The 16,996-nt window shown below is 37.9% G+C and overlaps 1 protein-coding gene across 9 annotated transcripts in view; it reads left to right on the top strand.

The window, feature by feature from the left end:
- SLC4A7 (solute carrier family 4 member 7) overlaps positions 1-16,996 on the top strand; it is a 67,919-nt gene that overhangs the window by 31,633 nt on the left and 19,290 nt on the right. For 2 of the 9 annotated variants that reach the window (XM_079947159.1, XM_079947158.1), the window contains 11 exons: positions 437-575; positions 2,784-2,944; positions 4,441-4,629; positions 5,932-6,288; positions 9,879-9,994; positions 11,058-11,117; positions 11,646-11,803; positions 12,173-12,260; positions 12,962-13,108; positions 13,843-13,943; positions 15,863-16,037. In XM_079947159.1, coding sequence (XP_079803285.1) covers positions 437-575; positions 2,784-2,944; positions 4,441-4,629; positions 5,932-6,288; positions 9,879-9,994; positions 11,058-11,117; positions 11,646-11,803; positions 12,173-12,260; positions 12,962-13,108; positions 13,843-13,943; positions 15,863-16,037 — 1,691 coding nt within the window. The remainder of the gene's footprint in view (positions 1-436; positions 576-2,783; positions 2,945-4,440; positions 4,630-5,931; positions 6,289-9,878; positions 9,995-11,057; positions 11,118-11,645; positions 11,804-12,172; positions 12,261-12,961; positions 13,109-13,842; positions 13,944-15,862; positions 16,038-16,996) is intronic. The other 7 variants (XM_079947162.1, XM_079947160.1, XM_079947166.1 and 4 more) reach the window with 5 other exon arrangements.

Below are 16,996 nucleotides of genomic sequence, written 5' to 3'. Positions count from 1 at the left end.
TAAAACCTTTCTAAACCAGGGACTAGCACATGCCTGTGCACAAAAGTAGACCCTGATCATGGGATCCATTTGTGGAAGACAGATTCCAGGAGTGTGCATTGTATGGTCACTCTTTCATAAATGCTGCAGTCCGACTGATCTCAGTAAGACCTAGTCATTGCAGAGTTTCTGCAAACAGTGCTCTGTTTTGTTTCAAATTAGCTGTATGTATTCATGTACATTCATTGCCCACTAAGAACCACTGGAATATGGGGAGCTAAAATCTAAATAATAGATGGTGTTATTTTTCTAGAAAGTTGGTTAAAAAATAACTTCTCTTCCACTTCCAGCATCAGTAGTTGTCTTTTTGTTTTTAGCAGTGTGGTGGTATAGGTAAGAGTTTGACAATCTAAACCTTAAACTAAGATGTGCCCTTCACAATCTTATTTCCATCAAGACACACCATCCCAGAGGGTACAATTTATCCTGGGTACCGAGGATGATGATGAAGAACACATTCCCCACGATCTATTCACTGAAATGGATGAACTTTGCTTTAGAGAAGGAGAAGAATATGAATGGAAAGAAACTGCCAGGTAACCAATGAATATTCCTTGTCATATTCTCTCACAAAGAGACTTGTCCCTCCAGTTTACATTAAGACAAGTGGAAATCTGTGAAATCTGTTTGAAGTGCCTGATAAGTATTCCTTAACACCTAAGCATACTTCTCCTAGCTCCGCGGCTGTTGATACTACTGCTTATTTTTTTAAAAAAGATATTGCTCACTTTTATATAAGGGTGCTGGTGTCAAGTGGTCGGGTGGTTGATAAATGAAGGATAAATGAGGCTATCATCCTGTACTCTTTTACCTGGGAGTACGTCCTAGTGAGTTTAGTACGGCTTACTTCTGAGTAGGAAAGAATACGATTGTACTGTAAATATTTTAATAAGCAAACACTTAAATTATAGAATGTATGGAAAGAAGATTCTGAGAAGCAGGGCCAAATGAGAGATTTTATGTATTCTTATTTACCTCTTTTTGTTGTAAATTGTCCTGGGGCCTGTGCAAAGAGTGATATATCGATCATCTAAAGAAATACATAGATTGTAAATTTTTTTTTTAAAAAAATATTTATTAAGATTTTCCAAATACAAAAATGCAAAAGTAATAAACAATATAACATATATCATAACGTGTTATCAAAACTTCTTTGGACTCCCTCACGTCTCCCGCTCCCACTTGCATCATTACAAAACTTTTTCCAGCAATTTATCAACTTATTTACATTCTTAAGTCTTATTCATTTAATTTAGTCTGGTAATTCTCCAAAAAAATTTATATTTTCCTCAGTCTCATTTATCATCCAAATTACGTCTAATTTAGTGGTGCTCAATTGTTTATGATCTGGCATCCTTCTTAACATTCAAACCAAATTACAATGTTTTTGTAAATAAATCCTGAATTTCTTCCAATCTTCTTCAACCTTCTCTTCTCCCAGGTCTCGAATTCTGCCGGTCATCTCGGCTAGTTCCATATAATCTATCAGTTGCATCTGCCACTCTTCCAGTGTGGGTAGATCTTGAGTTTTCCAGTGCTTAGCGATGAGTATCCTTGCTGCCGTTGTTGCATACATAAAAAATGTTCGGTCCTTCTTTAACACCCTCTGGCCGACAATACCCAGGAGGAAGGCCTCTGGTTTCTTAGGGAAAGTATACTTAAATACCTTTTTCAACTCATTATATATCATTTCCCAGAAGGCCTTCACTCTAGGGCACGTCCACCAGAGGTGAAAGAATGTTCCTTCATTTCCTTTACACTTCCAGCATTTGTTATCAGACACATGATATATTTTGGCAAGTTTAACTGGGGCCATGTACCATCTATATATCATTTTCATTACATTTTCCTTCAAAGCATTACATGCAGTGAAGTTCAACCCAGTGGTCCACAACCTTTCCCAGTCCTCAAACATAATGTTATACCCAATATCCTGTGCCCACTTTATCATAGCCGATTTAACCATTTCATCTTGTGTGTTCCATTTTAACAGCAAGTTATACATTCTTGAAAGTATCTTAGTCTTAGGTTCTAACAATTCTGTTTCCAATTTCGATTTCTCCACCTGGAACCCTAACTTTTTGTCATTTTTAAAAACTTCTTTAATCTGAGCGTAGTGTAACCAGTTTCGCACTTTATCCTTCATTTTCTCCAAACTCTGCAATTTCCAATTGTCTCCATCTTTTTCTAGTATTTCCCCATATTTTGGCCATTTGGCCTCCATATTGGGTCTTTTTCGGGCCTTAGCTTCCAGAGGTGATAGCCACCTTGGAATTTTATTTTCCAATAAGTCTTGATATTTTGTCCAGACATTAAACACTGCTTTTCTGACAATATGGTTCTTAAAGGCCTTATTGATCTTAACCTTGTCATACCATAAGTATGCATGCCAACCAAAAGCATTGTTGAAACCTTCCAGATCCAGTACGTCAGTGTCTTCGAGAAGTAGCCAGTCTTTTAGCCAGCAGAAAGCTGCGGCCTCATAGTACAACTTTAGGTCTGGCAGGGCAAAGCCCCCTCTTTCTTTCACATCAGTTAGTATCTTAAACTTAATTCTGGGCTTTTTGCCCTGCCAGACAAACTTAGATATATCTCTCTGCCACTTCCGGTACATAGATTGTAAATAGCAGAGTTTTTAAAAATTAAAAATAGTTTTTTTTAAGGGTTTTTTTTGTTTAAATAGCAGTATTTTGAAAGATGACGACTTGTTAGTGTGCATGTAGCTCAGTGTATTTTCGTTTCAGATGGCTAAAATTTGAAGAAGATGTTGAAGATGGTGGTGATAGGTGGAGCAAACCTTATGTGGCTACCCTGTCTCTGCACAGTCTCTTTGAACTGAGAAGCTGTATCTTAAACGGGACAGTCATGTTGGATATGAGAGCCAGTACGCTGGATGAAATAGCAGGTAACAGCCAGTTTTCCTTTAAGATTTTTAAAATTTTGCTTGTGTAGATCTAGTTCTAAAACAAAAAACAAAACAAAGCATTTTTCAGTTATTCTGTCTAAGAAAGAAACACGATAAAGGCAAAAAATACCCACCATTATACTTAAAGCTTGAAGTTAAAAGTCCTGCTGATTAACTGTGTTTCATTAGCAGATAAGGGCCATGCTAAAAGTTGTACTTGCTTTAATTTTCTGTAGCATAATGTTGTAACACAAAAAAATCATTTTATTCAGTGTGTTAGCATAAATCTTAACCAGAACCTCTCAGAAGCTGGGGTATTGTCACAGGGGGAGATAACAAGATGGTTCCAGCCTGAGGGTTTATTGCAGGGCTTCATTGCTTATTCTGTCACTCTGCTACATATTTTGTTGGCAGCAATTTTAAGTTTTGGGATTAAATCTAAGCAAAAATGTGCCTCATTCAGAAGAAATCTGGACATTTCCAAATAAGGACCACATTGTATACAGTATGATCGCATCTTGTGCACAATTCACTTGCGTTATTTCAACCTTGTGCGGTTGAAAGACAGCTGGTTGAAATTGCACAAATTAATTGCATGCATGGCGGAGAGCTTAAAAGCTCTTTTTGTGCTGGGTTCTGCTGGCACGGAAAGAGCTTTTAATGTCCCTGCTTTGTATACTGGGCAAGTTCTGCTCAGCGCATGGACTCTGGGATGCTATCACGAGATCTTGCAGGAGCAAGATAGTTTAATAATAATAATAATAATAATAATAAATTTTATTTATATCCCGCCCTCCCCAGCCGAAGCCGGGCTCAGGGCGGCTAACAACATTAAAACAGTATGACATTATAAAACATTATAAAAATGAATTAAAATCAAAATTGATGGCAACCATAAACTAAAGCTTTGTAAAGATTCCCAGAGGAGGGGGTCAGGCTGCGCCCTGACCAAATGCCAGGTGGAACAGCTCTGTCTTGCAGGCCCTGCGGAAAGATGTCAAGTCCTGCAGGGCCCTTGTCTCTTGTGACAGAGCGTTCCACCAGGTTGGAGCCGCAGCCGAAAAAGCCCTGGCTCTAGTTGAGGCCAGCCTAACCTCTCTGAGGCCTGGGACCCTCAAGGTGTTTTTATTTGAAGATCGTAAGTTCCTCTGTGGGGCATACCAGGAGAGGCGGTCCCGTAGGTACGAGGGCCCTAGGCCGTATAGGGCTTTGAAGGTTAAAACCAGCACCTTAAACCTGATCCTGTACTCCACCGGGAGCCAGTGCAGCTGGTATAGCACCGGATGAATGTGATCTCTAAGCGAAGACCCCATAAGGAGTCTCGCTGCGGCATTCTGCACCCGCTGGAGTTTCTGGGTCAATGCTTGCTTTATAATCTTTAACCAGAATCATCATTTACCAAGGAAAGTCTTACGGATTGCTCTTAATGTGGAATTTGACTTATATCAGCTTCAGGAGGTCACTATATTTTTGCTTTAATCTTTTTCTCTCTATAGATATGGTGTTGGATAACATGATAGCTTCTGGTCACCTGGATGAATCTATGAGAGACAATGTCAGAGAAGCTCTTCTGAAGAGGCACCATCATCAGAATGAAAAAAAATTCACTAATCGGATTCCCCTTGTCCGATCCTTTGCAGATATAGGCAAGAAACATTCTGACCCTCTCTTGCTTGAAAGAAATGGTGAGATAAGTCATGGCATTCAGTTTGTTTTAACTTTTAACAAATTTAATGCAGAGATGTGAGAAAAGTCAGCACACTTGAAGAAAACAAGTTCATAATTCATTCCTGATATATAAGGAGTTGAGTAAACATTTGTCTGTAGAATTAGTGACTTTGTCTTCATGCCTTTTGATCTGTAAGAATTGAGAACTGTGCTTACACCACTGAATATATGGATAGATGCTTGTGAAACCAAGGCTTATGAATATTGTGTCTTGTTTTATTATATATCTCCTCTATTTTCTGGCTCTTCCTGTTTTATGCCTATGCTACTGAATTTTATAATAAGTCCATTTTTCTTTTAGGAATAATCAATAAATGATATTTTGGTGAGGAAAACCACACTGCTTTTTATCTAAATGATTGCCTTGGTTTCTCCTGTTTGCTATTCTCTGTATGTGCATGTGTTTATATTTGCTTATAATATAGAATCATTATAGGATATTCTGATAGTGTGCTTTTTATTTACTGAGTGGCTCTCACATTTGGTGTTTCGTTTCTGTTGGTGTGGTTTCTGATGCTAAAAAAAAATAGAGTCACTGCTCAGGTAATTTCAGGTAATCAACGTGTATCTCATTTTATATTGCTATCTATACTCTTAATTAGAATTATCACATATTTGACTTTTCATGTATGTATATTTCAAATTGCTGATTTTGATAAAACCTGCCTCTAAAGATATTGAGTTTGGTAGCTCCACAGCAAACTGTTGCATTATTATTAGGAGCCTGTAATCAGTACAGAGTCTTTTTAGGCCCTGATCCTAGCATTTTTCTTCCATACCTTCCTGTGGTGACTTGTTTTTAAAGTAGGAAAAACAAAGGTTCACATACTGTTGACATCCTAGGTCAGGATAGTGACTGTGTTTTTATTTTGCATGTTATACTTCAGGTACTGCACTTTCTTGTTTTTCCCAGAACTTGTTTTGTAGAAGGTGCTTATATGTCTGCTTTAATATAGCACTTAGATGTTTTGCTCAATTCTCTCGGGATCTTAAGCAGTCACCAGTAATATATTTCTCCTTCCTTCCTTCCTTCCTTCCTTCCTTCCTTCCTTCCTTCCTTCCTTCCCTTGTAGATATGTGTACATATAAGCTGACTTTTTTAACATCGAAAATTCTGCTTAGCTCTTATGTTTTGCTTAAGTCTTATCTCACCTATGATTGAGTGATGTTTTGTGTTTTTAGAGTTTTGTTATATAAAATATGAATAACTTGTCTTCCTGCTGAACATTTTTTTTATCACTTTATTTGTTTTACCTCAGGGGAAGGCCTTTCAGCCTCCCGCCACTCTTTACGAGCTGGTCTCTCTGCCTCAAATATTTCCCTGAGAGGAGAGAATCGCTTATCCCTTCTTCTCAATTACCTTCTTCCTGGATCTCCAGCCGTCTCAAGGAGCGCAACCCCTTTACCTACCCCACAAAGCACTCCACCTTCCAGTCCTAGGTGCGGTCACAAGGGAACCACAAATTTACCACCAGCTGAGCACCAGGGTGCTGAACTCCTAGTGTCTCCTTCTAGTGATGATATCCCTAAAGTAGTAATTCATCCACCTGAGGAGGATTTAGAAGCTCAGGAAAGCGAGGAGAAGACAACAGAGGATAATAGTGACATAATACCAGGCAACTATTTGAACTCAAATTGTCCATGTGTGGTGCTTTCTGCAGCTGAATCACGTCCACTGCAAAGTTTTTATCACACAGCTTGAGCAATCATGAGTTGTATATCAGTCTGTCACTCGTTTGCATGCTTCATTTCTTCTTGTGTGATATTTTCTTGTGTGATACTTTAGTCAGTATTACGAACTGGAGTTGACACTGAAATATTAACACAAGTATTAACACATTGAAAGCAATGAAATATCTGAGTATTTCTCCATACTTTTTATGTTCATAACCTAAAGGAATTCATTCAGCAAGTGCTTCTGCCTTTAAAAAATAAGAAAGAAACAAGCGAGTTATACATTATAAACTTGAAACTAAGATACCAAATGGTGGCCTTTTACTACTTTTTAAACCTCATAATTTATGGTAGTTGATGTATACTTCAGCACCAGAAGATGCCAGTTACCTTAAAAAATTATGGCCTGTGCGCTTTGAAAACACAGTAACATGCTGTACCCAACTTGAAATTCCTACTTCAGGGTAATAAACCAGTTCTTTCCTGTTTAATTTGAAAAGGGCCACTTTAACTGTAGCCAGCCCCCTTTTAGGAATTGTAACAAGGAGTGGCTTGTGCAACAGCTAAGGGGGCATTTAATTTTTCTGAATTAAATGGGTAAGAGCTGTCAGTTGATAGTGTACTTGAACTCTAAACTCCATTGGTTACAGCAACACTTTATACCTGTAAGATTGATGTGGATGCCTTTTGCAGTCCTCAGTGCTCTGGTCTTATTCACTTCCTGCGTGAGACCTCTTGCATCAGTCTCCTGTTCTGCACAGTAGCTTTTTGCACAGAGGTTGAGACTAGGAAGATTGACTACTCTAGCTAGGAGCTTAACATCTGATTATTATTTGTGTTGGTGTACAGCAAATTATTTTTTCAGGCTATTGTAGCAATCAGTAACCAGGTATCAGTTGTTTTAAGACCTGCGATGTAAATGTAAAGTACGTATATATTTAGGGCTAAACGCTCCGAAATTCTTCGAACTGCAAAGTCGAATGTACATTTTTTTAAACTTTTGACAAAAGTAGGTCCCCTGCAAATATGGACTAAACATCTCTCTCTTTCTCTCTGACTCACGTTTTGTTGCAGTGCTGTGTAAAGTGTGACGCAGCTTGAAGATGCTTTGTAAGCCATATCCTGAAATTATTGCTTTTCTCTGAGGTTCCATTGCTTTCCTTTGTTGCTCTGTTTCTTGGTTACTGTCATCTGGGGGCACTTTGATATATTAGATTAATTTAAACTTTGAGCTTTCTGTTATCTCATGTGAGAAGATATGACCATTGTAGAGTTTCATGGAATCGTGTCTTTCAGTAAATAGATAATCTGCTCTGCAGGTATTGGTACTGTCTGGGATCAGACAGCACACTGCATAAAACAGTCCTAAGTTTTCCGAACTTGGATTCCACTAGAATAGGATGCAAGGGAAATAATGATAATTTAGTATGAAGTAGTGTAACTAAGAGCGGGCAAGCAGTTGTCCTAGAGTACAGTGGTGCCTCGCAAGACAAAATTAATCCGTTCCGTGAGGCTCTTCATATAGTGGTTTTTTCGTCTTGCGAAGCAAGCCCATTGACAGCTTAGCGGATTAGCGCTATTAGCGGTTTAGCGGCTTTTAGCGGATCAGTTGATAAGCGGCTTAGCGGCTTAGGAAAAGGGGGGGGGGAGGGGAAAAAACCTGCAGGAACTCGCAAGACATTTCGTCTTGCGAAGCAAGCCCATAGGGAAATTTGTTTTGCGAAGCGCCTCCAAAACGGAAAACCCTTTCGTCTAGCGGGTTTTCTGTCTTGCGAGGCGTTCGTCTTGCAGGGCACCACTGTACATTTGCTTGCCTGCTCTGCTACTGCAGAGTAAGCCTTCTCTTGCATTCCCAACTTACAACGGTAGTGTCTTGCAGAAAACACCCTCCCCCCCCCACACTCCAATTAAGTGGGAAGCCTTATATTGGAGAAATGGGTACTTCAACTTTCCTGGTCTAAACTAATTAGGGTTATAAAGAAAATAACCAGCATCTGGAATTGAGCTTGCAAGCAGACTTGGAGCTAGTGAAGTTGATACAACAATGCAGTAATGTAATACCATTTACAAGAAAGAGCTTTGGTTGTTCCCACCATAAGGATGCTGCAGTGGTCCTAATCGACAACCTCCAGTGGTGTTTCTGTAGATGTTCAACATGTTGGGGATGTTCAATATTTTGGGGACAAGTTGTTACTCTGTGGCTCACCGTAAGCTAGTGGCCATGGAATTGAGCAGTATCCCTCAGATAGGACCAGGAATACTGTAAAGCAGTGTCACCAGCCGCAGGAACATAAAAAGCCGCTTGAGACGTTAAGCAGAACCAACAGGACCACACTTCTCTTGTCTAGTTTCTGATATACTGGGCAATCCTGTTGGAGGATGATAAGCACCATCACAGTTCCAGAGCAGGGTTGGAAGCAAGACTGAACCAGCTGAGGCAATTTCTTTTACATTTATTTATTTAATGTTCCTAATGTGGACTGTTTGTTTCTGCACAAAGAGGTGGGGTTTTTTTGCAGTGGCTTATTGAACTCTGTGTTATATACCAGCTCTGTGATTCTGTGATTTCTTGGTAGCCCCATCTGCATCTTGTCATGACTAGGCCAAGGTTCTTAAAAATGCAGTTTTAAAACCATGTATTTCATAGAATATTACAACAGAGGTAACATATTGTGTCTGTTGTCCAAAATGGTGAAACAACAGTTCCAAAACAGTGTACAAGACTAGATGGTAGACAAAGCAGTGAAGTAGAAAAGAAAAAAAGTTGGCATCTTGTAAGAGTTTTAATCAGTAGTAGTAGTAGTAATTTTAATAATAGTAAAATGTGTATATCACCCTTCAAACTATGCAAATCCATTGATTTTAATAGGTCTGCTCTGAGTGTAATTTTGTTGAATACCACTCTGATATATCTTTGAAGTTTATAACAGTTCTTCTTGCTATTGGTTTTTTCTTAAAACTGGTTTGCCACCTTGGGAGCAGATGAAACTGCAGTGTTAACTCCAAATAAAATTGGTTCCTCTTGTTCATGTGTAAAATTAATTCTTAGGATCATGGGTCACATCCTATTTAAAATATGTTCTTGCTTTAGTGTTGACTAATGGAAGATAGATGTAATCTTGAGGCCAGTCTTGTAACAAGCTAGGTGTTTTGCCAGGTATTCTAAAGTATGTTTTTGTGGTTTTTCAGACTCATAGAAAGTATGGCATCCCTCTGATGATGCACGATCCACACACAAAGCATTGGTGGTTAGACACACATTCTTATGTTCTCTTTTAAAAAAATAACACATTTTCGTTCTGGTGCATTTTGCAAAAGGCCATCATTTAGGCAACATCTAATTTCAACTTTTTAACAAGTGTTCATTGTTTTTCAGAAGAAAATAACTTGTTTGTGTGGCATTTTTGATACTAATGCACCTTTTGTTTATTAACTTCCACATTCGCTTTTAGAAAGCTGCCACTGTCATTGTGTAAGTAAGTCTGTTTTCTACTGATGTAATTTTGAATGGCCCTGTATATTCTGCTTGTAGGACTTCTTGCATCGCCACAATCTGCACCCGGTAATTTGGACATTGGAAAAAGTGGAGAACTTAAAAGCAGTGGAACAGGGGGAAGTAGAGAAAACAGCACTGTTGATTTCAGCAAGGTAAACTATGTCATTTAGAGAGTAGAGAGAGAGCTTTGCACATTGTAAAGCTGTTTATTTATTCGGGGTTTAAGATCATTATTCGTATATTGTTAAAAGCAAAAATTCTAAGTGATTTTTTTGTTTGCTTATTTGAAGTTACTTGTGACAGCTTTGTAATGACTCCTAGAAAGAAATTAAGAATTATGAACATATTTCCATAATTTTCTGGACTGTAGGATTAGCAGCTGATGTCTGTACATTACTTCCTATATAAATGACCAAGGAAATCTCCTACAGCCACAAACAATGACCAGGGTTTGTTTTAGTCATGGTTTCTAGTATGCCCCCTATCCCAAGCTGCCTCTTATGCCAATACCCAGTTAATACCTGAACACATTTTGTAGTGCTCCTGGATTGGCATGGCCTCTGCATCACCAGCTCATTTATTTTTGGCCAGCTGCAGAAACAGGGTAGAGAACTCTTCCTGGAAATCTCTGGCTACATTTGGTCTGCTTAGAGATAGCAAGAGTCGTGCAGCCATATGGATGATTTTGTTTTCCAGCCACTATTCCCTTATGCCTTTTGTAGCAGGGTTGTACCCTACTTGGTCACAGTCCAGTTGCGGCAGTGGAAGCCTGGTATGTGCCAGTGCTGCTAAAATCGACACTTTGGGACTGAGTTCAAGTGTGCAGAACTGAATCCTTTAGTATTGGAATGAATGCTATCTTGCAGTGGAGATTTTAATGCAGTGTATATTTTATTTCCTGGAAACAATATAGAAGCCTACATTTCTGTTGTTGCTTGAAGCATTTAAGGCACTATTCCTCCTCCTAGTTTTCTGTATTTAAACCTGCAGAGGGACAAGATTGCATCCGTTTGTTTTATATAATTCAGTTGAGCAGTGTAATTACTAATTTAAAAGTTGTCTGTGAATGTGCATCTTGTAAATTAAATGTAAACGAAGTTAACTTACGTTTTAGTTAATCATGGCAGATGCCACTATTCCTGCTCCTCTATCACAGTTTTTGTGTTTTTACTTGGCCTATTCTTCTCTGCACCTGCCTTGTCTCCTGTTGGGCAGGAGTCTGCCTCCTGGCACTGTAGTTGTGGCACACTTGGTGTGGGACTCAAGAGGCCAGCTGTAAGTTTTATTTCCTAGATAGCTGTTTAACTGGTGTCTTAGTTTCAGTGATCTTTGTGTATCTGTCTGTATGTGAACCGATAGTTCATGTGCTGTACAATATGGTGGTATTCTTCTGTAATTATATACACGGTTTGCACAATTAGTTTATTAATAAACCTTACATATATATCAGTAAATACTTCTCCAAAACTAGTTTTTCCCCTCAGGCCGATTTTATAAAATGAAAGAACTTTGTATATAACTGCAGTGACTTTTTAGTGATATTTGTAGATACCAATAATAAAAACTGTTTTTAAAAAAAGTAGTTGTGTTTAAATATTTATACTAAAATATGCAACAATGTGTGCAGATATGATTACATTATAAATGTATTTCTGAAGCTTCTTCTGACACACATTTGTTCCTGTAGCAACGCCATAGTGTTCTGTTCACAACAGAGTCACATACCATTAATCCTAGTTTTAGAAACACTTTTAGCATTAATCAATTGTAAACTAAGTAGCTATTTTTAATCCTTGTAAATAGGTAGATATGAATTTTATGAGGAAGATTCCCATAGGTGCAGAGGCATCAAATGTGTTGGTGGGAGAAGTGGATTTTTTGGAGAGACCAATTATTGCTTTTGTGAGGCTGGCCCCCGCTGTACTTCTCTCAGGCCTTACAGAAGTTCCTGTTCCTACCCGGTAAGGAAAATCTTACATATAATAAAGCTGGAATTTTGTATTTGTATAATACGGTTTTGACTCTTAAGCTTTTCAGGCAGAAATTCTTAACTGAGAAATACTTCCGTTGCTGCCACCTCCTTGTTGTTGTTTGTTACTTTGTGCATTGGTGTGAAATATTGTAGGTACGTTTTTATTTCATTTTTAAAAAATAAATGGAAATGGTAATCTGCTGCCACTAACTGAGTTAGACACTGGGCAGCCTTCCAGTTCCATATTTATGCTTTCTCACAGCACCTGACATATCTTCACTGATCACTGATGCTAAAAAATTCAGCTTATCGTAGTTCTAATGTCTGATTTCTTGTAGTCTGTTTCATTCTTCCACAGATTCCTTTTTCTTTTGCTGGGTCCAGCAGGCAAAGCGCCACAATACCATGAGATTGGTCGATCAATAGCAACACTTATGACAGATGACGTGAGTACTAAGCATCCTGTATCTGTTCAAAGTATTCACTTAAAAATCTGAATGGGATCTTCATTCAAGTAGAACTTGGCATGGCTAATGATTATATGGTGATTGAAGGAAATAGCTATGGAACGAGTATGTTTACCATAAGCATGAATTTATGAATGGTGCAGTGAATTATGTCATGTTGTGTTTTTAATAAATTCCTAAAGCTGTGTGTGTGTGAAATAATTACTAAATGAAAGCACCACTTTTGTGAAATCTGTATGTATATATACATCTCACAATAATGCTCTTAGATTTTTCACTGTTCCTTCCTCCTTGCGTGGTACAATCCTATGCATGTTAGCTACAACAGGACATATTCCCATGTATGTGTGTATAGGACTGTAGTCTTTATGAACTTTCCTTTCCTTGCTACTCTGAAACTTTGACAGATGTTTACTATGTTTAAATATCAATGTTATAGGCTTGAAATGTCATTGTCCATGCAAACAGGTGTATGTGTACATAACCGCACACACATAACTTGTGTCTTGAGCATGCATTTGAAAGCTGATCATAGGCATATTTGCATGTAGAACTGAGTATAGAAACAAGTTATTTATTTGAGCCTTTTAAAATAATAACTGTGATGCCTTTCCAGCCTCTTAGAGAAGAGTTTCACCATGTCAGGAAATCAAATATAAGTGTGTATATATTTTATAAAGGTTTTCCATGATGTTGCTTATAAAGCTAAAGACCGAAATGATCTGCTCTCTGGAATCGATGAATTTTTAGATCAAGTAACAGTTCTGCCTCCAGGAGAGTGGGATCCATCTATTCGAATTGAGCCACCCAAAAGTGTTCCTTCTCAGGTAAGAACTTTTCTAGTGAAGGGCACCTTAAAAGAGTGTAGTGGTGTGACAGGACATAGGTGGGATATGCAAACAGCTAAGAAAATGACAAAACTGCACGAGATACACACAGAATGAAAAAGTGCTGGTTGAAACTGAAAACCACTTCACGGAGCTGCTAATCCTTTTGAGAGAGGTGGCTAAATGTTGGCTCCTAACTTTGAAGGAAAACATGCTATGTTCAGTATCTGAAGGCTGCAAAGTGTGTTTGATTACCCTGAGCTCATGATACAGGATGGACTAAACAGTGAATTGAATGTGTCTAATTGCTTTGATGAAGCGAATTCTGCAAATAGTATTTTTTAAAAACTGAATGGTTTCTGTGTACAGAATTTCTCCCTAGATAATGCCATGCTAATCAGCTGTTCTGATACAAAAATAATCATTACTTAGAATGAAGCAAAAAGTTTGGTTTTTCCCTCTTGTGAACTTATCTCCTTGCATAGTTAATGATAGCTAAAGTTTTTAATAATCAAAAGATTTTTCTCTCAGAGCCATGTTAAGTGTTGCAGAATAATTTCTCAGTGAATAATTAACGCTGCTTTTTGAAAAATACTTTTTGAGTTTGGCAGGAAAATAGCATCACATGCTCAGTGTGAAGACCTTTCCTTAGGTGCGAGGGAGAGAGCTTGAAATTGTACTTGCTATTGTGGTTTGACCTTAATGCAATCTTTTCATGCATTTCCTTGATACAGGAAAAACGGAAGATACCTAAATTTCCAAATGGAGCTGCTTCTCCTGGAGAGTCTCTTGAAGAAGGCCATCATGCTGGACCTGAACTACAGAGGACTGGAAGGTGTGTGGTGTTTGCTTAAATTCTAGCAATATTAAAGAAGTAGAAATCTAAATCCTTACTGCTTTAGAAATTTGCAGAATATATATTTCATAATGTTAAGTTTCCACCTAATACGTTGGCCTGTTTTAGGCACTTAATACTATGGCAGTATTCTTCAGTATGCTTCCAGGAAGAATAGAGAATGTGTCGATGCCTTACCCAAATTTATTTTCAAACTGAAAATGAAGTCTTATGTTTGCCATAGATATGGTTTAAAACCAAAAGTTGTATATAGTGGGCTAGATAGTCAAAACATTTTGTAAAGAAAAACCACAGTGATTTCCTAGACATGGAAACATTAGTGATGTCCCCTTTCGTCCCTCTTGGCAGAATTCACAGAAAGGAAAAACTTTCTGAGATAGAAGAAGCCATTTTCAAAGAAAATTCTCTTTGCCAATTTGAAATTTCTCTTCACTAAAAAACAACTGTTGAATATGTATCTGACTACAGATTTACAAATCAGTAAGCTTTATCAAATACAGTTAATGGGTATGAAAAATGAAAGATTTAAGGCGTTTAGATGGCTTTTCACAAAAGTTCATCTTAAACAATTTGAATAACTTTTTTGAGGAACATTATTGAAATGCACAAAAATGATAGCATACTGTACTTTTATTGTTTAATTTAATTACACTCTGTGAGTATAAAAATGTACATAGACACATTTCTTGTGTAATAGTTATTTTAATGGAGATTCAAATAGCTTTCTTTCTAAGAATATTTTTCTGTGACCAAGGTTAATTATTCCCATTATATTTTGAATCCGGTATACCAGTGCTATCAAATGTTTGACGCTTATTTCCATTTTCCTTAAATATTTTGAGATTTCTCTTGATAGTTTCTGCTGCTGTATAGAACCCTTGCCTTTTAATTAGTTGCCCAGAGCTGTATATAATCCACAATTCAGTGCAACCTGGGTATAAGCACAGAACTTGGTACTGGCTGCAGAATTTGTCACCCTGAGAACATTCAGGTTTTTTTATTAAAAATAAGTTTTGGATCTTTAACATTTCAAAGAGAGGCTGAAAAGTGAATGTGTCATGCATGGTAAAATGTCACAATTCAGAGATGAGACTGAGAGTTATTTCCAAGGGTTGGCAAGAGCCAACTGATGGTTTTAAAAATGTATGGGGGAAAAACTGAAGTGCAGAATTTTGAGTTCTTAGTGCAGTGTATGCACACTTCTGATATTACTGTCTTCTGTATATTTTTGCATTTCTTAATATTATTGTCAGCTGCCTTGATCATTTTCATAGCACTGCTAGGACATTTTGTAAAACCTTTAAGGAATAAATGCCAAACACTTTGAACTGAGACTAACGCAAATCTGAAATATTTGGTTCTGTTGTATCTACTCCCATCTGTTAACGAGAGCATTAATGACCACTTTTGTGGGAAGTACAGACCATGCACATGGAGTTTTAATATATCCACAAAGCTGTGGGTTGCATCAAATTATGTAAAAGTATGTTTTGCTAAAAAAAAATTAAGAGGGGTGGCTGGTCCATAAGAGCAAATGCAGGGAAACAGAAGTCCTACAGATTTTCAGCAGAAGTTACATGTAAAATATCTTGATCAATGTTACATTCAGGTAGGGATACTGAATATTTTCCAAGCTTTTTTCAATGTCTAGCCCATTATACACAAATTATCTGCCAGCATTAAAAACAGAATATCAACTAAGTTTACTTTAGGTACTGAAAATGAGTAGATTAAAATGGTACATTTGCAGTTTGTAATTGTCAGTAGGTTTGGAGTATATGAAATAAGGCTACTTTGTGCTAAAAAAATCTGCACTGTCAGTCTTGTGTATCCCATAGTTTTAAGCGTTCTGGAGTCCTTTAGTGTACAGTTTGACGAGTTTCATCTCACCTATTTAGGCTTTTTGGTGGTTTGATACTTGACATCAAAAGGAAAGCACCTTTTTTCTTGAGTGACTTCAAGGATGCATTAAGTCTGCAGTGCCTGGCCTCGATTCTTTTCCTATACTGTGCCTGTATGTCTCCTGTAATCACTTTTGGAGGGCTCCTTGGAGAAGCTACAGAAGGCAGAATAGTGAGTACAAAGAATGGTAGTAGCCAGGCGTTTAGATTTTCAGAGGCAAGTGACTGTGTTCATTTGTCTCCTTTATTCCTACCTTTATTTGAAGACCTTTAGCCACAGCATTTGATTAGCCTTGCCCCCTATTAAATGTTCCTCAAATATTAACTGGAAAGGATGGATAAAAATGTGTGTATGAACAGGAGAAGACGCACAGTTAAGGTAAAAATTACTCTGTCTTGATGAATCGTTTCATGGATTGGAAAACAGCTTGCATTGTCTTTATTTTAAAGAGGCCTTAAACTGGCTGTGGAAAGGCTATCGATCACCTGCCTTTGGACCCACCTTGATTTTCTGCTCAAGGCTGATGTTTCGGATAGCTTGGTTGTTTTATTGGGTAGTAGACCATAAAAAGAATGCCTTTTAAAAAAAGGTTTTGGAAAGAGAAATGAAGAACTAAGTACTCTGAGCTATCCTAAATGTCGCACATGTGTGTGATAAAATCTAGATGGGCACTTTTGTTAGAGAAAACCGTTTCAGGGAGGAATTGTGTGGAGCAGAAAAGTGGTGAAAAGGTGCTTAACCTTGTCTCTGTCCACCACTCTTCGCTGCAACTATGCCCAACCAACTTCGCCACTTTCTCCCCCCTGGGTCCCAGATGCATTTCCCTGCCTGGTGGGGGCAGGTGGGGCACTATGGGGTTGCAGTGGAAAAGTAATGTAAAGGGAAAGGGTGAAACACCTTTCATCAGCCCTTCTCTACTCCAATCGTCATTCCTGAAGCTGCTTTCCTCTATAAGAATTTGTTGAGGTTTAAATACATATATATGTGTGTAAAATGTTTGGTCTTCTTGAAAATAACTGCCCCACTTTATTTGCAGTTGTACAAATGAACTAAATTCTTAATTGTTTTTGACATTGAATTTTCTGTGACCTTAACCATCATGTTTTTACTGATGATGATTTAGAATGTAT

The sequence above is a fragment of the Podarcis cretensis genome (genome assembly GCF_951804945.1).
Source record: "Podarcis cretensis genome assembly, chromosome: 12".
NCBI lineage: Eukaryota > Metazoa > Chordata > Lepidosauria > Squamata > Lacertidae > Podarcis > Podarcis cretensis.
The sequence above is the reverse complement of the archived record's forward strand: the minus strand, read 5'-3'. Positions and strand labels throughout refer to the sequence as shown.